Raw genomic sequence first — 21524 nt, 5'->3', positions numbered from 1 at the left:
CCATAGGCCCAGATTTCTAGATCTGTATATAATTTGGATACTATTGTTTTGCCATGAACTAGACTAGAGAATGGCTGAAGTACAATCCATATAATATATCAACTAGTGAAAGTGTGGATTTCTTGCTGTAATTTGGGGAAATAAGAAAAAAAATGTCATTCATAAGTAGTGATTCATTTTATTGGTGATCGGACCAGGTTTTTACACAAGCAGTGTAAGGTGCAATGTGAAGTTATACCAACACAAATACTCCCATTGATTGATCATAACCACCATCTTCACACAAACAAAAGGCTTACACGCTCATTGTAACTCAATAACTATTCATGAAAATATCCCATCTGCAAAAGCTTAGCCTTAACTCATGGTATATTAGTAATTATTAGCCGGGGGGTTTGAGCCCTGAAAGCTGTGGTATGACAAAATATACCACAGCTAAGGGCTGTATCCAGGCACTCCGCGTTGCGCCGTGGATAAGAACAGCCATTAGCCGTGGTATATTGGCCATATCCCACACCCCATCGGGCCTTATTGCTTAATTATCTCATATCTTCTAAATGTGTACATACCATTGAAATAAATACATATGAAAGACCACAAGGGTTTAAAAAAACATTTTCTTCATCTCAACAAAGCATAAGTACACAATATCAAGATCTCAATACAGAAAGACTAATAGTTCAGAAACCACTTCCTTCTTTTGAGAAAGACAGCAGAGGACAGTTGCTGTTGATGCAATAACAAGCATAGTGGTCAGTATGTATGCGATACCGACTGCCCATATATACACAGTGCAGGTGGATGACAGCACTTTGTATTCGGCCAAAAGCGTGCTTTGCTGAACAGGAAGAGTTACATAGTAACATGCATTTACACTGACTTCTAGTGGCTCAATTACGGTTGACATGTAGTGAAGTCATCATCAAAGCACTGGTCTGGGGTCAGTTTTCTGGGGGGTGGGTTTAGGAAAAGCTGGTCCTAGACCCAACACTGTCCATCCAACCATATACTTCAATGTGAAGGGCTAGGCCCGGGCTGATGTCACTTCCTGGTTCTGCCAGGTTCAGGGGGTTAGCTGTCGTACCAGTCCAGGAAGAGCAGAGAGAAGGAGCACATGACAAGGAAGAAGAGGATCCAGACACGGAATCCAGCATTGTTTTTGATGGCCTGGAAACAAGTTAAGCGTACAATGAAACACACAGAGCTAAAACAGATCACTGGCTGTGTTGAGCAACCTCAAGAGTCAGTTCTGAATATCTGGTTAAAAGAAATTGTCATAAAAGTTATATCCAATGGAAATCTATGGATACTGCCGTAATCTATAAATACAACAATATACAGTATAATGAGTAGGGCAAACTACTGGGGTTGTTTAGCATAACCTGCCATTACCTCTCGGATGTCCTCGTTTCCCTCTTTAACGTTTTCAGTGGCTCCCACAACTAGCTGATGGATACTGTCGATATCAGTTTCCTGTGAACAATGCATCGACAGGAAATAAGTAACACACACTAATAACACTTTATTAAGTGGGATGGGCGTTCTTTTCAATAGAGGCATTTTCCTTCAGGGATGGCCAAACGGAGGTCACTCACTTGCATTAGCACCTTCTCCGCAAAGATCTCCTGGAGTCGCGAGATCTCGACGACCTTGCCCTCGATTTGCCTGAAAGACATTCGGGGAGGAGATTGACTCATCTTTTTCACCTTTGTTTCATCTTTGCTTCACCTCAGTCATATCTAGAAATGTAGTGGTAAAAAAAAATGGTCTGAAGGACTGATTAGACACTTACCTGACTTCATCTACTAGGTTGCTCATCTCACTCACCAGCCTCTGGTTCTCTTGTTCAAACTAGACAGAGTGAAACACATGTATTGTAAATGCTGTGTAGAATCTGACCCATCAGACAACAAAGGCAATAATATACTGCTCAAAAAAATAAAGGGAACACTAAAATAACACATCCTAGATCTGAATGAATTAACTATTCTTATTAAATAATTTTTTCTTTACATAGTTGAATGTGCTGACAACAAAATCACACAAAAATTATCAATGGAAATCAAATGTATCAACCCATGGAGGTCTGGATTTGGAGTCACACTCAAAATTAAAGTGGAAAACCACACTACAGGCTGATCCAACTTTGATGTAATGTCCTTAAAACAAGTCAAAATGAGACTCAGTAGTGTGTGTGGCCTCCACGTGCCTGTATGACCTCCCTACAACGCCTGGGCATGCTCCTGATAAGGTGTCGGATGGTCTCCTGATGGATCTCCTCCCAGACCTGGACTAAAGCATCCGCCAACTCCTGGACAGTCTGTGGTGCAACGTGGCATTGGTGGATGGAGCGAGACATGATGTCCCAGATGTGCTCAATTGGATTCAGGTCTGGGGAACGGGCGGGCCAGTCCATAGCACCAATGCCTTCCTCTAGCAGGAAGTGCTGACACACTCCAGCCACATGAGGTCTAGCATTGTCTTGCATTAGGAGGAACCCAGGGCCAACCGCACCAGCATATGGTCTGAGGATCTCATCTCGGTACCTAATGGCAGTCAGGCTACCTCTGGCGAGCACATGGAGGGCTGTGCGGCCCCCCAAGAAATGCCACCCCACACCATGACTGACCCACCGCCAAACCGGTCATGCTGGAGGATGTTGTAGGCAGCAGAACGTTCTCCACGGCGTCTCCAGACTCTGTCACGTCTGTCACGTGCTCAGTGTGAACCTGCTTTCATCTGTGAAGAGCACAGGGCGCCAGTGGCGAATTTGCCAATCTTGGTGTTCTCTGGCAAATGCCAAACGTCCTGCACAGTGTTGGGCTGTAAGCACAACCCCCACCTGTGGACGTCGGGCCCTCATACCACCCTCATGGAGTCTGTTTCTGACCGTTTGAGCAGACACATGCACATTTGTGGCCTGCTGGAGGTCATTTTGCAGGGCTCTGGCAGTGCTCCTCCTGCTCCTCCTTGCACAAAGGCGGAGGTAGCGGTCCTGCTGCTGGGTTGTTGCCCTCCTATGGCCTCCTCCACGTCTCCTGGTAGCGCCTCCATGCTCTGGACACTATGCTATGTCAATCAGTGTTGCTTCCTAAGTGGACAGTTTGATTTCACAGAAGAGTGATTGACTTGGAGTTACATTGTGTTGTTTAAGTGTTCCCTTTATTTTTTTGAGCAGTTTATAAGTCACACAGAGAGAGAGAGAGAGAGAGAGGGATAGCACATAGAAGCATACACAACATCTCTGTTCCATAGTTCCATACCATCTGCATCTCCTCAGGCGAGAGCTCGTCCTCCACACGGCCCTGGCCCTCCTCCCACAGGCTCACGTTGTTCTCCGGTACCTCCGTCACGCTCCGCTCTTCAGGGATACAACAAAAAGGGAGAAATACACCCCGTCTTCACTTCAAGCTCACGCAAACATCAAGTCACTCCTGTGACTGTCATAGCCAATTACTTTCCGCTCTATCCATTTCCCTTTATCACACAAAGCCACTCCTTTTATAACCATCCCTTTACCTTTATCCAATTTGCTTTATTTTAAATACAGAAGTCGACCATTTTCATTCAAACATTTGAGTTTTAGGCACTTGTAAGATTTCCACGTGCAAATAGCGCTAAATGTCAAATGATTATACCGGCAGTAGTAAATAAATGAAAATCCATGAGAGAATAACACGTTACATGTAGAGATGTGTGGGGCTGTAAATAAAGACAAACACCATATAAATAGTCAGCTGTAGTGACTCAAATATTTCCAGCCAGAGTCTCTTTGGGAACTCGTCTTGGTCTCTGTACTCACCACCACCGCTGCTGCTCTCCTCCTTAGCGGTTTTCTCCTCGCTGTGCTGCTCCGCCGGTGAGCTTCGCTCTACCGCCACCCTACTGTGGTGGTGCTCTGGCTCTAGTCTGGACCTGGAGTAATAGCAAAACACCAAAGACAAGGTCAGGCTTCCTAAAACCCCCCCGAAAAAAACACAAGGCAAGGTCACAGCATATATTATGGAGATAGCTTACTGCCAAAATGTTGTCAATGAATGAAGAATCATTCACAAATAAATGATGTGTTATGAATATACATTTGTCAGAATTCAACTCAACGGTCCCCGAAATCAAGAATTCTGTCAATAAATGAATAACTCAAAGTATTTTGTTCCATAATAGATGTGATTACCTTTAACCTTCCATTGCAATTTGTTAAACTTTAAATTAAAAAAATATATAAAAATATCTTTAAAACACTCACAGTCTCTTCTTGTCCACCACTCTCTTCACTCTTATAGCCCTCTGCTCGGAGTAAAGCTTGCATACTCCTGCAAACAGGAATGATCAACACAAATCCGATATTGTCGACATTATTACAAAGTACTTACAACATGCACTGACGTCAAATATATCGTGACGTCGCCAATGAGCCCACCTCTCAAATATATCTCGACGAGGTCGAGGACCGCCCCCCTGTGCTCTCTGATCTGTGTCGGTATGACCTGCTTCTCGGCTGGAAGGGCGACAATAAAGGACAAAAGGGTATTTGGTTAACCCCCATACTCAAATAAGAGTATCAAGTAATACAGTATATCTCGTCATCATCCAAGATGGCATAGCAGTCAGACGCCCTTTGTATTCGTCTTGTCGTGTCCCGTGTATATACAGTGGGGCAAAAAAGTATTTAGTCAGCCACCAATTGTGCAAGTTCTCCCACTTAAAAAGATGAGAGGCCTGTAATTTTCATCATAGGTACACTTCAACTATGACAGACAAAATTAGAAAAAAACTCCAGAAAATCACATTGTAGGACTTTTAATGAATTTATTTGCAAATTATGGTGGAAAATAAGTATTTGGTCACCTACAAACAAGCAAGATTTCTGGCTCTCACAGACCTGTAACTTCTTCTTTAAGAGGCTCCTCTGTCCTCCACTCGTTACCTGTATTAATGGCACCTATTTGAACTTGTTATCAGTATAAAAGACACCTGTCCACAACCTCAAACAGTCACACTCCAAACTCCACTATGGCCAAGACCAAAGAGCTGTCAAAGGACACCAGAAACAAAATTGTAGACCTGCACCAGGCTGGGAAGACTGAATCTGCAATAGGTAAGCAGCTTTGTTTGAAGAAATCAACTGTGGGAGCAATTATTAGGAAATGGAAGACATACAAGACCACTGATAATCTCCCTCAATCTGGGGCTCCACGCAAGATCTCACCCCGTGGGGTCAAAATGATCACAAGAACGGTGAGCAAAAATCCCAGAACCACACGGGGGGACCTAGTGAATGACCTGCAGAGAGCTGGGACCAAAGTAACAAAGCCTACCATCAGCAAGGGCATTGAAGATGAAACGTGGCTGGGTCTTTCAGCATGACAATGATCCCAAACACACCGCCTGGGCAACGAAGGAGTGGCTTCGTAAGAAGCATTTCAAGGTCCTGGAGTGGCCTAGCCAGTCTCCAGATCTCAACCCCGTAGAAAATCTTTGGAGGGAGTTGAAAGTCTGTGTTGCCCAGCAACAGCCCCAAAACATCACTGCTCTAGAGGAGATCTGCATGGAGGAATGGGCCAGAATACCAGCAACAGTGTGTGAAAACCTTGTGAAGACTTACAGAAAACATTTGACCTCTGTCATTGCCAACAAAGGGTATATAACAAAGTATTGAGATAAACTTTTCTTATTGACCAAATACTTATTTTCCACCATCATTTACAAATAAATTCATAAAAAATCCTACAATGTGATTTTCTGGATTTTTTTCTTCCCATTTTGTCAGTCATAATTGAAGTGATGAAAATTACAGGCCTCTCATCTTTTTAAGTGGGAGAACTTGCACAATTGGTGGCTGACTAAATACTTTTTTGCCCCACTGTATATATTTACATATTTTCTTCGCATATCTTCCTATATATATATATATATATATATATATATATATATATATATATATATTTTTTTTTTTTTTTTTTTTTTTTTTTTTTCTTCTAAAAACTCAACTTCAAAACACTCTGCAACCCGCATCACCAATTTATTTAAAAAAAAGTATTATTATTCCTCAAATCTGAAATCCACAACAGAAGCTAGCCAAATCACTGGCAAACGTTAGTATTCAGCTAACCACGGTTGGCGGTCATCAGCTATCCTTTAACTCGAAAAGCTATCACCAGTTTGGTACAACGCGACTCAGACCAGAGCATACCGTACCTATTTCTCTCCATATCCCCGGATTCCTACCGCAAGCTCTGGACATTTACACCTGGATCTCGCAGCTAGCTAGCTGCTATCCGAGTGACTATTGGCGTACGTCGGTCCCGGAGCAAACATCAATTATTCCGGAGCTAGCCAGCTGAAGAGTTCCATCAGCCACTCTGCCCGAGGGAGTTAACCAACTGGCCCCTCCGTCGCGACGTTACTTGAACGCCTATCTGCGGCCCGCTCATCGTTAGCCATCTTATCGGCTGCTATCTGAATAGGTCCATTGGACAATTTTCTTGGGTCACTATAACTATATCTATTTTGCCAATTGGATTGGTCCCCTCTACCACATGGAACCCCACTAATCTACCGACGGAAACGCACAAGGTGGCTAAAAACAGACCTCCATCCTCTGCCAGCTTGCTACCCATGGCCCGGCTAGCTGTCTGAATCGCCGTGACCCCAACCAACCTCACTGGACCCTTATAATCACTCGACTAAGCATGCCTCTCAATGTCAATATGCCTTGTCCATTGCTGTTCTGGTTAGTGTTTATTGGCTTATTTCACTGTAGAGCCTCTAGCCCTGCTCATTATACCTTATCCAATCTTTCAGTTCCACCACCCACACATGTGATGACATCACCTGGTTTCAATGAAGTTTCTAGAGAATATCTCTCTCATCATCACTCACTGCCTAGGTTTACCTGCACTGTATTCACATCCTACTCTCTGTTCCAGACGTCCTAGACGACCAATTCTCATAGCTTTTAGCCGTACCCTTATCCTACTCCTCCTCTGGTGATGTAGAGGTGAATCCAGGCCCTGCAGTGCCTAGCTCCACTCCTATTCCCCAGGCGCTCTCTTTTGATGACTTCTGTAACCGCAATAGCCTTGGTTTCATGCATGTTAACATTAGAAGCATCCTCTCTAAGTTTGTTTTATTCACTGCTTTAGCACACTCTGCCAACCCGGATGTCCTAGCCGTGTCTGAATCCTGGCTTAGGAAGACCACCAAAAACTCTGAAAACTCCATCCCTAACTACAACATTTTCAGACAAGATAGAACGACCAAAGGGGGCGGTGTTGCAATCTACTGCAGAGATAGCTTGCAGAGTTCTGTCCTACTATACAGGTCTGTACCCAAACAGTTTGAACTTCTACTTTTAAAAATCCACCTCTATAAACAAGTCTCTCACCGTTGCCGCCTGCTATAGACCACCCTCTGCCCCCAGCTGTGCTCTGGACACCATATGTGAACTGATTGCCCCCCATCTATCTTCAGAGCTCGTGCTGCTAGGTGACCTAAACTGGGACATGCTTAACATCCCAGCCATCCTACAATCGAAGCTTGATGCCCTCAATCTCACACAAATTATCAATGAACCTACCAGGTACCACCCCAATGCCATAAACACGGGCACCCTCATAGATTTCATCCTAACCAACTTGTTCTCTAAATACACCTCTGCTGTTTTCAACCAAGATCTCAGCGATCACTGCCTCATTGCATGCATCCGTAATGGGTCAGCGGTCAAGCGATCACTCATCACTGTCAAGCACTCCCTGAAACACAGCGAGCAGGCCTTTCTAATCGACCTGGCCCGGGTATCCTGGAAGGATATTGACCTCACCCCATCAGTAGAGGATGCCTGGTTATTTAAAAAAATGCCTTCCTCACCATCTTAAATAAGCATGACCCATTCAAGAAATTTAGAACCAGGAACAGATATAGCCCTTGGTTCTCTCCAGACCTGACTGCACTTAACCAACACAAAAACATCCTATGGCGTTCTGCATTAGCATCAAACAGCCCCCATGATATGCAACTTTTCAGGGAAGTTAGAAACCAATATACACAGGCAGTTAGAAACGCCAAGGCTAGCTTTTTCAAGCAGAAATTTGCTTCCTGCAACACAAACTCCAAAAAGTTCTGGGACACTGTAAAGTCCATGGAGAATAAGAACATCTCCTCCCAGCTGCCCACTGCACTGAGGCTAGGAAACTCTGTCACCACCAATAAATCCACTCTAATTGAGAATTTCAATAAGCATTTTTATACGGCTGGCCATGCTTTCCACCTGGCTACCCCTACCCCGGTCAACAGCACTGCACCCCCCACAGCAACTCGCCCAAGCCTTCCCCATTTCTCCTTCTCCCAAATCCAGTCAGCTGATATTCTGAAAGAGCTGCAAAATCTGGACACCGACAAATCAGCCAGGCTAGACAATCTGGACCCTCTCTTTCTAAAATGATCTACCAAAATTGTTGCAACCCCTATTACTAGCCTGTTCAACCTCTTTTCGTGTCGTCTGAGATTCCGAAAGATTGGAAAGCTGCCGCGGTCATCCCCCTCTTCAAAGGGGTTGACACTCTAGACCCAAACTGCTACAGACCTTTATCTATCCTACTCTGTCTTTCCAATGTTTTCGAAATCCAAGTTAACAAACAGATTACCGACCATTTTGAATCGCACCGTACCTTCTCCGCTATGCAATCTGGTTTCAGAGCTGGTCATGGGTGCACCTCAGTTTAGGACGCTCAAGGTCCTAAACGACATCATAACCGTCATCGATAAGAGACATTACTGTGCAGCCGTATTCATCAACCTGGCCAAGGCTTTCGACTCTGTCAATCACCACATCCTCATCGGCAGAGTCGATAGCCTTGGTTTCTCAAATAATTGCCTAGACTGGTTCACCAACTACTTCTCTGATAGAGTTCAGTGTGTCAAATCGGAGGGCCTGTTGTCCGGGCCTCTGGCAGTCTCTATGGGGGTGCCACAGGGTTCAATTCTTGGGCCGACTCTCTTCTCTGTATACATCAATGATGTAGCTCTTGCTGCTGGTGAGTCTCTGATCCACCTCTACACAGACGACACCATTCTGTATACTTCTGGCCCTTCTTTGAACACTGTGTTAACAACCCTCGAGACGAGCTTCAATGCCATACAGCTCTTCTTCCAGGTCCTCCAACTGCTCTTAAATACAAGTAAAACTAAATGCATGCTTTTCAACCGATCACTGCCTGAACCTGCCCGCCCGTCCAGCATCACCACTCTGGATGGTTCTGACTTAGAATATGTGGACAACTACCTAGGTGTCTGGTTAGACTGTAAACTCTCCTTCCAGACTCACATCAAACATCTCCAATCCAGAGTTAAATCTAGAATTGGCTTCCTTCACTCATGCTGCCAAACATACCCTCGTAAAACTGACCATCCTACCGATCCTCGACTTCGGCGATGTAATCTACAAAATAGCCTCCAATACCCTACTCAATAAATTGGATGCAGTCTATCACAGTGCCATCCGTTTTGTCACCAAAGCCCCATTTACTACCCACCACTGCGACCTGTACGCTCTCGTTGGCTGGCCCTCGCTCTCGCATACTCGTCGCCAAACCCACTGGCTCCAGGTCATCTACAAGACCCTGCTAGGTAAAGTCCACTCTTATCCCAGCTCACCATAGCAGCACCCACCTGTAGCACGCGCTCCAGAAGGTATCTCATATCTCTCTGGTCACCCCCAAAACCAATTCTTAATTTGGCCGCCTCTCCTTCCAGTTCTCTGCTGCCAATGACTGGAACGAACTACAAAAATCTCTGAAACTGGAAACACTTATCTCCCTCACTAGCTTTAAGCACCAGCTGTTAGAGCAGCTCACAGATTACTGCACATAGCCCATCTATAATTTAGCCCAAACATCTACCTCTTCCCCTACTGTATTTATTTATTTAGCTCCTTTGCACCCCATTATTTATATTTCTGCTTTGCACATTCTTCCACTGCAAATCTACTATTCCAGTGTTTTACTTGCTATATTGTATTTACTTCGCCACCACGGCCTTTAAAAAAAAAAAAACTTTACCTCCCTTATCACACCTAATTTTCTCACATTGTATATAGACTTATTTTTCTATTGTATTATTGACTGTATGTTTTGTCTTTACTCCATGTGTAACTCTGTGTTGTTGTATGTGTCGAACTGCTTTGCTTTATCTTGGCTAGGTCGCAGTTGTAAATGAGAACTTGTTCTCAACTTGCCTACCTGGTTAAATAAAGGTGAAATAAATAAATAAAATAAAAATGCCCAGTACATGCAACCCAATGGATACACACACACACACACACACCTTCAGAGCGGAGCTGCTTGATGGCCTCAGAGCAGGTTCTCATGAAGATCTGGGCGTCCTGGTCGATCTGGTCTCGCTCATTGTCTGTCATCCGGGTTAGGTCTGACGAGATGAGACTACAAAACACACAAAGCAATTGAAAGGAAACAAATCATATTTGGACTCAGGTCTGCTGTAAACTAGGTCTGCAGATTCTCTGCAGTTAAATCAAAGTGCTAAGCCTATGTTGCCCTCTAGTGGGTTCCTACTTTACAGCTCATAGATCATTCCCTCAGTTCAGGATGACTGACATGCTCATTTTTCATTTTCTGTCAAAGAAACATGAAAAAAGGCACCCAGACCTTTCCTGTTTGCAGTGTTTAATACATTTTAAAAAATCCAAACAAATACTTAAGTCAATTATATGGGAAGATCACATAATGTACTTCTTCCCATGTAAACTAATATGTTTTAATTTATTACATTTTTAATGCATGTGACAGGTTTTTAATCACAATTTTTTTGGGGGGGGGGCTAATAGATCCAAATTGATGGCTCTAAACTAAGGCAAGAAAATGTGAAAACGTTTTTCAAGGCCCGCCCTGTGAGCGCGCACACACTGCCCTCGGGGCCTTGACCAGATGAAGCCTATGATTAGTCCCAGGGCGTGATTTGCTCTTCACTTGGTTGCAGCTCAATTATTCCACCCAATTAGACTGAGTCTCCAAAAGACCACCCCACTCGCTACTGACCTTGTGCCAGCGCCTGCCTTTCCCAACCACCCACCTCAATTAGACCAGTCAGACCTTAGAGCCTGCAACACAGCCTGCAGTCAACTCTGTAGACAGACAGAGAGACAGACAGACAGACAGACAGACAGACAGAGACAGAGTGACAGACAGACCAGCCAGAGACAGACAGAGACATACAGAGACAGACAGGACAGACAGGACAGACGCTCCGCCCACTTTAAGCCCCTAAGCCTATATAACTACTGCTTAGGCTTATGGTGATTAGTTAATGCCATCTACTTCTTTGACAATGAAGGCTCTAGGGTTGAGAAGGTTAAAACCTTTTTTGTATCCTTTATGAGACTGATGTTTCAAAGAGGAAAAAGCTCAATCAAGTTGTCAAAAGGTTAGATACATCCCAATCCACGTGGAGGCCGAGCTGAACCTTTCCTGGAGGATTTTCTTTAGGACAAACATGTGAAAAGGGATTAGCCCTACATCTTATAGCCACATGAAAGTCACAGTTGAAAACAGACAGTAAAAAGGGCAGGGTTTGGTGACCTGAGACGAGGATTACCTTCCAGCATTCACATAGTCCTTCCTGTGCTGCAGCAGAAAGTCTTTCAGCTTGGTGATGTTGGAGATCTGTCAAAATGAAGATAAAACACATTACAGAAGTCTATCAATGTCTTCATGTCTCGCTCTCTATTTGTGGGCCACATCTCTTTTCCTCTTCATGATTTTGTCCCTGTCATGTCTTAAAGTAATGATGGACTGTCGTTTCTCTTTGCTTATTTGAGCTGGTCTTGCCATAATATGGACTTTGTCTTTTACCAAATAGGGCTATATTCTGTATACCACCCTTGTCACAACACTACTGATTGGCTCAAACGCATTAAGAAAGAAAAAAAAATCCACAAATTAACTTTTAACAAGGCACACCTGTTAATTGAAATGCATTCCAGGTGACGAACTCATGAAGTTGGTTGAGAGAATGCCAAGAGTTTGCAAAGCTGTCATCAAGGCAAAGGGTGGCTACTTTGAAGAATCTCAAATACAAAATATATTTTGATTTAACACTTTTTTTAGTTACTAAATTATTCCATATATGTTATTTCATAGTTTTGATGTCTTCATGTCTTCACTTTTATTCTACAATGTAGAAAATAGTTTTAAAAAATAAAGAGAAACCCTTGACTCAGTAGGTGTGTCCAAACTTTTGACTGGTACTGTATGCATGTATGTATATAATTATTATTATTTTTACACATTTTCTCTGCTCCTGACTGCATGTGCTGCCATAGAAATAGAATGAATAGAATGGGTGTCCCCATTCAAGTCAATAATGGCATAATGGGTGGACTGGTAGCCATTATGAGTGTATCCATAGGAACAACGCTAGGTTGAAGATGACAATATTATATGTCTCGCACAGCCGAATGCTGCAAAGACGTCTGAGAGGTTGGTGGATTTCATTCATTCACTGGTAGACCAAAGAGTTAGTTTCAGGCCCTGCTTGCATGTCTCAAGTTAGGCCTTCCTTTAAAAATGACCAAACTTAGCAGTCATTGACTGTGACAGGCCACCTTGTCCATCTGTCTCGCTCTATCCATTCTGAATTTTACAAATTCATATTTGTTTACCGCAGGACATACCAAATTCAAACTGGCAATTTTCTTGTTAGCCTAGCTCATGTAAATAAAATTATACTCTTCTATACACTGTTGCTCCCTGACAGAAAACATTTAAATACGCCTGAAATGTATAATCTGTCGACTATGCATCACAGATAAAAATGTCCGGGAAGATGTGTGCACAGGAAAACCAGAGGAAACTCTGTGGAATCCAATATTTGCTCCTATAATTCGGTTAACATCGAAAAACCCTTAATTGCTTCCCCATCCACAGAGTGGGGCGCAAGAAGGACAGACTACACACACAGCAGGCTCTGTTTGTGAAAATATAGGTCTTTTTTTTCTTATGAGAGAATCCAGACAAGCGCCATGTTGAAAATGACACAATGAGTTCGACTGTGACAGAGACCCAGGGCGAGCGGGATTATTTTTCTAAAGCCAAACTACGCCGTCTTCGGTCCAGTTTTTTTTTCTTCTAATGACCGTAATTACCAAATTGCTGCAGTGGTAAAAGCACGACCTGGGTCTTGGTCTCTAATGGCGACTCTAAAAATATCAACGAGAAGAAAACGACAGGACTTTGAAAAGAAAAGGTTAAAAATAAAAAATAAAATACAGAGCTACAATTTGCTTGAAACCCATCACCTCTCCTAGGAAGCAAATAAGCATAGATGACTCGAGGTGTGACATTGCTTCAGAGCAATTAGAACAGAGCAGGTTTAAGACAACCGAGTAAAGGGCTGTGGCGGTGAGTCGACCCTTGTAATAATACAATTATCAGGGGTCAAAAGTTAATCGTTGTTCAGAGCACTTGTGAAGGGGTTGAGTGAAGCACAATGTTCCCATGGTTGAAAGGCAGGAGTGTGTTGTTGTCTGCTGTCTATCGTCGTCTGCTGTCTGTGTCGTTGTCTGCTGTCTGTGTCGTTAGATTCAAGATGAATGCCCTGTCTGGGATGGGCAACTCCAATCCTCGTGGGCCTGAGTGTCTTTATTTTCCTCTTCTCCCAGACACTGACTATATAAATCACAGCTATAAACCCATATATAAACCTATTTTGGTCTACACTAGATTACTAATGTGCTATTTGAATAATGGGCTACATTCTGCTTTTGTATCACACCTTCTCACCAGCAGGTAGCAATAGGCTGCCAGTATTGGAGCCCCACTGGCTTTCAGGAGAGAACAGAGGAGAAGAGAGAAGATGTCAAAAGTGCTGGTTTGGGGGGGGGGGGGTTGATCTGTCTCCTGTGTGTATACATTTGGGCTCAGATTCCCACTGCAACCTCCAGGGTTTGCAGGGGGTCACCGGGATCAATTGCTCTTGTAACTTAAGACTCTAAAGAGCTAGTAATACCTAAACAATGAGGAAGGGGGTAGCCTTGTGCTTGCGGCTGGAGGAGAGTGCGTGTGTGTCCCTGCCAAAGTATGCGAATGTATATGAAATGTGCTTGTGCGCGTATGTTGTGTTTGGAGCGAGGCAGCAGGAGGAGACAGTCTGCCGGGCTACATCTAATCTCATCATCATCAAGGACCCCCACTTTATCTTCTCACTCTCTCCTGCCCCTCAGCCTGTACGAAGCGCAAACAAACCATCACAGTGCATTATTATAAAAAAAATTAAAAAATACTTAGTCAGCTGATTTTTTCTTAAGTCAGTCTGGGTAGGCTCTTTATTTGACTAAAACCAGGTAACTGAGACAATTTGATAATGATCACCCAGACTCCATTGCTTGACCCCGAGCTGTCCATTTTGAAGCCTGTCCAAATCTGATTTGAGATCTATAGACTATAACTAGCCTAATTGTTCAAAGAAGACACTATGAGAAACACTTAAAGCTCTATGCAGTGGAGGGGACGTCGCCACATTGATTTTTTTCACTGCATTTACTCTTGAGTATTAGAAATTGAGATTTCTGGTCAGTCACAGCAACGCAGTCAATAATCTACACTCGCATTCAAAGGCAATCTAGGAGCTTTAAAAAAAAAAAAAAATTGTCAAAGAATGTGCATTTTGTAGGGTAATAATCTGGACTACAGCAATCATTCCTAAACATCTCAGATTTCAAAAGAAATAGAGAAAAATACATTAAAACCAAAATAAGTTTTATTGTTTTAGTTAAAACTAGGCCTATGAATACTGCGGTGTTCCCATAGCAGACTCACGGCGGCAGGATGATACCGGATGTCACTGTTTTCAATGAGATGACGACAGCAAATTCTGCCACAAAATACCATCCCCTGGGTCCACTTTGTGGTTCAAAGTGCTTTATTTATTCAGTTAAAAATGTTGGCCGTAAGTTAGCGTGTTCTTCTAACCAGCTAGCCAGGCCAACTGCCAAGCAACGTACGGTAGTCCACGAGTTTTCATGCCATCCAATCGGACTTTTTAGAGTCACATACTTCAACGCAGCATAAACAAAGAACAAAAGCATAAGTTTAACGAGGAGACCACTGTCGTTCTCCTGTTGCTCTAATGTCAGATGTCGAGTTTTTGCCCTCGATAAGTAAATTGTTTCTGAAAACTCAACAGCAGCATCTTGTTTTGCAAATGCATCCACATTGTGCACAGCACTGTATTTAAAGACATTATTTTCCTTTTGAACGTGTTCACTTGATGAACAAAGGCTCTGAGGTTTAATCCTGTTCAAAGCAGTGCTCTCTCCTGACTACAATGGATGCGAACAATGTCATATTCGAGCTTCATTGAGAGAGAAAGAAATTGGGAACACATCAGACTTCCCCTCAGAACCTCTACCCCTTCACTTATTGTAGCCCAGTCTTTGTTTTGAACTTTAATGGAAAACATGACTAACAAACCTGAATGTTGTGTTGTTTGTTGGGTAGTTGAGCAACACTAATGGTTGGTTTTGTTGCACTTCAGGGATTCATTGATGAAACACACAGATGAACACATTCCCCTCGAGGCCTGTGTATATGGTGCCCACGGTAGAACAGACTAGATTAAACTAATGTAGGCTACCCAAGTGCAAATGTTAACTGGTAATTAGGTTTGCCTAATTCTTTGACACATGTTCAATGTTTATTGTGTCTTTGTGAAAAAGGTTTGTACGGAACAAATGATGAGGTGAAAATCTATATTTTTTAAATGAAGTAAGCTTTTACGCCACTCCTTTTTGTTTGTCCTATTACAAAAGCCCTGAAAAAGTTTACAATTGTTTTGAGAAAAGTCACTTTCCCCTCTAAGGTTTGTTCTGGTTGTCCCTGAGCCGGAGAGTGGATGTTCCCTAGTTTGTGATTGAGGACATTTTTCTGCCTATTTTAATACAGACATGTTAAATAATAACCTAATTGAGAATGTTTGAGTAATCAATTGTCCTATTGATGACTTATTGTCTTATGTGACCTAGGCCTATTTGTCAAGAAATGAGCCTCATTGCTTAATTAAATAATGACGTTATGGCTCATATCAATCTGAATTTTGCCTATAAAGCCTGTGTCTCTGAAGCAGTACAGTATTTTTGTTACAATTACACTGTTTAGTCTGCCAAGTATCTGGATTTCATCTCGCTGCCCCCTAAGTTTGACACTCGTCCACAGACCTGTGTTTGTGCATTTACGTCTCCATATTTTACACTTTATTTTTAAAAGGGCAAAATCCCCTTTCTTGAAATGTCTGTGGGGAAATGCTAGATAAGATTGTATTCCGCACTTGCATTTGATGCCTCAAAATGATATTTTCCTGGCCTCCGTGCGAAAACAGAGCAGAGATTAAACCAACTGGTAAAGACAGTGTTTAGCAGGACATTCAGATCAGGTAAATCCCTTCAAATCCCAACCTGATGGTGAGAGAATGCAGTTGAGTGAGTGAGAGAAATATAGATATATTTATAAAAAAAAATAAAGAAAATAACTTTGTGGGAGATAAGACTAGTGAGACTATAAAACATAAATCACTGATCAGGACAGCGGATGCAGCTTCATGGCAATTATTGTGGGGTGACATGCAAAAACTTGCTCTGTGTCAAAAGGGAGAAGAGGAAGCAAATGGGGTGAAGAGATTTGTTCAAATTAGGTGTGTGATTCTCAGGTAATGGGGCCAAAAAATATAGCCTAGGCTTGTACCTTATCTCTTAACCTAACAGTTAGACTATGGCTTTCTATTTTTAGAGCAGCTACATTCCATCAAAGCATCACATTTACTGCCCTGTGTAAGCACTTCAAATCCTTCGATTTTGACAGAAAGTGTTTTTCCCCCAATAGGAGAGACTGCTTTAGGGAATTTCTCAGACATTGACAGTTCACTTGCGAACAGAAAAATAAAGTCTGAAAATGCACCCAGGTTATCAAAATGTAACTCAATGTTTTGAGAATATACCAGATTATAATTTCCATTTCAAAATACGCCATGAGAGGGCAACCCCTACCTCGCTCGAGTTGGGTAATAAACACATATTTCTAAGTGCTGGCTGATCACCTCACTTTTCGGACATTCAAAGAAAACACAGTAAAAAGCAGTCCATTGTGGAACGGCGCTCCTGACTTGAACAATTTCGGGGTGACCTCCTGCATTTAAACACGAGAAGAGCAGCCTGCTGTGGAGATGAGGAGGAGAGCGGTGAAACTGAGATCATAGTGCCCCAAACCGACCCCTGAGGTAAAAGATTCCCTCCCGATCACCGCACCCCAGACACTTACTAGCCGCTCTTACTAGTCCATCAAGCATTTTGCTTCGCCATAAAAAAAGTTCACTTGCTGCAAAGGGTAAAGTTTTAAGAGAAAAAAAACAACCCATACATGCTACTTTAAATTTGTTTACTTTGAAGTTTTTCCTCCCTATCTGTTTTGTGAAGTGTCACTGGGAACTGAGAAGGCAGTGCATGTCTTGGAGGGCGCCCACATATGTTCAGCATTAGGGGCCGGCCGTCAACATTGTTACTTGGGACCTAATTTAATGTTTTCTCTGCTTTGATCTTCCACCTTTAATCACTGGCTCTTGGGAGGATCGGCTTTCCTCAAGAAATTGTTAGAAAGCTGAAAGAAAATGTTATTGCAGCATGTTTATGGAATCAAACATGTGAAGAGAGGGCTAGCACACAGAAAAAAAATGGATCCTGTATCTGAAGTCTTACAGAGAAAAGGATGAGGGGGTGGGGGCAGATGAAAACCACCACATAACTGTATGCAGTGAGGACATTCCAAAATTTCATTTTCTCCAAACATTGGTTCACCAAGATTGTTTCAGATGATATCGGTAGCACAGGGGAGACAGCGGGAGGGTGGGGGCCCAGGGTCGGGGGGTGGGCACCACAGGCTAGGTTTGAGTTTCCTCAAATCAGCATCCCTGCTTTCATTAAACCATCATTTCCAATATCGTTGCAACAGGGGTGCGAGAGGCATAACAAAGCATAGTTGTGTGGAGCTGAGTGACTGGGCTTGTTTCTCCTGGCTATGGTTGGTGGGGACATCAGGTATGGATCAAGAGCTGATGTCCCTGGGGAAATCCAGAGGAGTTCTTCAAGGTGCCTTTGATAGGGCTTGTATCCATGATACTCACTTCTGCATAGTGGTCACGCTGCATGAGGCGCACTTATTCTATTTGCCAGTCGCTTTCAATGAGTCCTCTTTATTTCTACACCAATGATGGGTCGCGACTATGTGGTGGTGAGAGTCTGAAAGTCCGGGAAGACCACAGATCTAGGATCCACGGATCTATCCCCAACCTACAGCATTTGAATGACATGTAAGAAAAAAGAGGAAGATGTGGGGGAGGGGGGGGGGGGGGAAACACAGCCTCTCATCAGGACGGTCCATCACTGGGTGTTTCCTATTAGGCTAACATTGGAACTGGCTTTAATCAAGGAAGGCCCAAAACTTTTTCAGACTCCAGCCGCCCAAGCCAGACTGTTCTCTCTGCTACCGCACAGCAAGCGGTACTAATGCACTAAGTACTAAGTCTGGAATCAACAGGACCCTGAACAGCTTCTACCCACAAGCCATAAGACTACCAAACGAGACAGGTTAAGGCTAATTAAATGGCTACCCGGAGTATCTGCATTGACCCAATTTTTACACGAACTCTATGCACATACACTGAACTCGACCCACACATACTTACCCTGACAACCCAACACACACTACATACTGTGCATTCAGCAAAGTATTCAGACCCCTTCACATTTTGTTACGTTACAGCCTTATTCTAAAATATATATATATATTTTTTTAATAATCCTCAGCAATCTATTCACAATAACCCATAATGACAAAGCGAAAACAGGTTAAGAATTTTTTGCAAATGTATTAAATATATAAAAAAACAAATACCTTATTTCCATAAGTATTCAGACCCTTTGCTATAAGACTCGAAATTGAGCTCAGATGCATCCTGTTTTCATTGAACATCCTTGAGATGTTTCTACAACTTGAGTTCACCTGTAGTAAATTCAATTGATTGGACATGATTTGGAAAGGCACACACCTGTCTATATAAGGACCCAGAGTTGACAGTGCATGTCAGAGAAAAAAAACAAGCTATGAGGTCGAAGGAATTGTCCGTAGAGCTCTGAGACAGGACTGTGTCGAGGCACATATCTGGGGATGGGTAGCAAAACACATGACAGCCTGCTTGGAGTTTGCCCAAAGGCACCTAAAGACTCTCAGACCATGAGAAACAAGATTCTTTGGACTGATGAAACCAAGATTGAACTCTGGCCTGAATACCAAGTGTCACATCTGGAGGAAACCAGGCACCGCTCATCATCTGGCCAATACCATCCCTACGGTGAAGCATGGTGGTGGCAGCATCAGCAGCAGGGACTGGGAGACTAGTCAGGATCGAGGGAAAGGAACGGAGCAAAGCATAGAGAGATTCTTGATGAAAACCCGCTCCAGAGCGCTTAGGACCTCAGACTGGGGTAAACGTACACCTTCCAACAGGATAACGACCCAAGCACACTGCCAAGACAATGCAGGAGTGGCTTCGGGACAAGTCTCTGAATGTCCTTGAGTGGCCCAGCCAGAGCCTGGACTTGAACCCCATCACACATCTCCGGACAGACATGAAAATAGCTGTGCAGCAATGCGAGAAACTCCCCAAATACAGGTGTTCCAAGCTTGTAGCATTTAGGGGTCATGTTAACGCAGAATTCTTCATTTTTCATGCAGTATTTTTTTTTCTAAACGCATAATACATATCTTGCTGCGTTTTGTAAACGCAGATCTAAAATGCTTCTTATTGTAATTTCTGCTCGGCATCAGACTAATTTTGTGCTTGCACTAAAGTACTTTCTGTGAAGAAAAACTATAGTTGTACATCCGATAACTCTATTGAAGCAACAACAAAAAAAACACGACTTTCAATATAAAATGTGACCCCTGTCAATACACAGCTGGACTCGACTGCTCCTGCTTTCCCCAGTTGTGCTATTTACAAACAAACACGTGACTGGCTCAACTGTTCTGGGGAACTATGGTAAGCTTCATAATGCAAAATAATGTGACAGGTGAAATGAAGAAGGTAATCGGTCATCTTCTATCTTCTAACATATTGCACAAGTTGATGGCAGGTATTTCCTAAAAAAGTAGCTACAAGTAGTAAAATGTATAGAAACATTTCAAAACAGTATTGAAAAAACATCCTGTGGCTATTTCCAAATACACCCAAGCCTAATATTTGCCCATTATTATTTTCAAATGTCTTCAAGCTCTGTCAAATTGGTTGTTGATCGTTGCAAGACAAACATTTTCAGGTCTGGCTATAGATTTTTAAATAGATTCATGTCAAAACTAACTCAGGAACATTCAGTCTTCTACTTCTCCAGTGTAGATTTGGCCTTATGTTTTAGGTTATTATCCTGCTGAAAGTTGGATTAATCTCCCAGTGTCTCGTGGAAAGCAGTTTTCCTCTAGGAGTTTGCCTGTGATTGGCTCCATTCCGTTTTTTTTATTCGCAACGATTACAAGCATACCCATAACCTGATGCTGCCACACCTATGCTTGAAAATATGGAGAGTGGTACTCAGTAAATCGAATTGTGCTCAAGAATATGTTAGTCTCATGAACCACAACAACATGAGGCAACAGTCCAACAATCTGTGACTGTCCACTTTTGCGCAGAAAATGTGTAGCTATCTAGCTAGTAGAATACACTGACGGTATGTAAGCGATCTGGAACGCACCACTAACCTGTCAAATGCAAAAAGTAGTAGGTGGTTAGCTAAGTTACATGCCAAGTTCTGAACGTTTGAGCAAAGTATTATTGTTTACTTAGAGGTCGATATAAGTAGCGAGCACATCATAGACCTAGGCCTTTTTAGATAGCTGGCTAGTTGTTAGCTAACGTTAGGTGTTAACTTTCACGACTTCCAGATACGTTTGACTAATGTCGTTAGCACGCTAGCCTCTGACTCGGCTAACGTTATCTGACGAGCTAGCTAGCTACCATTAGCTATAACGGCACGCGAACTCTATCAATTTCCATCTCTACACAACTGTTATTAAAATAAATTAGCTACATTAACTAACGTTAGCCTGTGCAGTGAATGTCACTCACCACTTCCTTCGCCTTGAGAGAAAATCCATGTTTGGGTCTGCTCTTCTTGAAGATTTCATCTTTAGGCAAATCAAACCCTACTCCGATAGCTTTATTTCGTGTTTTTACCGTTTTGACACTGGCTTTGAACAGTACAGTTATATCAACAGCCATTTCTGTCAGTAGCACGGCAGCACACGCCACTGTCAACAGCGACACGTCACCACATTCAACGTCATATTTTTGCGACGTATGGGTGCGTTCGAAACATGCATGGTTGGCCACTTTAGTGACAATGCCGGAGATGCCGGTGTTTGGAGGATATATTGGCAGGATGTTGTTAGGCCCGAGACTAAATGGATGGT

The 21524-nt window shown here is 42.9% G+C and overlaps 1 protein-coding gene across 2 annotated transcripts; it reads right to left on the bottom strand.

Annotated features, from left to right (window-relative positions):
• Nucleotides 1-160: 160 nt before the first annotated feature.
• LOC110493983 (syntaxin-18) lies at nt 161-21423 on the bottom strand. Of its 2 annotated transcripts, XR_002469224.2 has the most exons (12): nt 21181-21423; nt 11611-11678; nt 10324-10439; nt 4421-4498; nt 4247-4313; nt 3803-3915; nt 3264-3361; nt 1793-1851; nt 1596-1665; nt 1393-1473; nt 518-1167; nt 161-435 (listed from the first exon to the last, which is right to left on the bottom strand). XR_002469224.2 is itself a non-coding variant. In XM_021568627.2 (11 exons), exons 1-11 carry the CDS (start codon nt 21331-21333, stop codon nt 1072-1074), a joined length of 999 nt encoding a protein of 332 aa, XP_021424302.1. In that variant the 5' UTR covers nt 21334-21423; the 3' UTR covers nt 161-1071. The 2 variants fall into 2 exon arrangements, 1 of the variants encoding a protein (XP_021424302.1); XM_021568627.2 differs by having other exon boundaries at nt 161-1167.
• Nucleotides 21424-21524: the final 101 nt, after the last annotated feature.

The sequence above is a fragment of the Oncorhynchus mykiss genome, chromosome 17 (assembly GCF_013265735.2).
Source record: "Oncorhynchus mykiss isolate Arlee chromosome 17, USDA_OmykA_1.1, whole genome shotgun sequence".
Taxonomy (NCBI): domain Eukaryota; kingdom Metazoa; phylum Chordata; class Actinopteri; order Salmoniformes; family Salmonidae; genus Oncorhynchus; species Oncorhynchus mykiss.
The sequence above is the reverse complement of the archived record's forward strand: the minus strand, read 5'-3'. Positions and strand labels throughout refer to the sequence as shown.

What these genes read in the sequence shown, in the direction of transcription:
- LOC110493983 (XM_021568627.2), bottom strand. Translation starts at nt 21,333, where the DNA reads ATGGCTGTTGATATAACTGTACTGTTCAAAGCCAGTGTCAAAACGGTA. An exon ending in GTGGTGGACAAGAAGAGACT is followed by an intron (nt 3,916 to 4,246) that starts GTGAGTGTTTTA and finishes CTATTACTCCAG; the next exon opens with GTCCAGACTAGAGCCAGAGC. An exon ending in CGGAGAAGGTGCTAATGCAA is followed by an intron (nt 1,474 to 1,595) that starts GTGAGTGACCTC and finishes CATTGTTCACAG; the next exon opens with GAAACTGATATCGACAGTAT.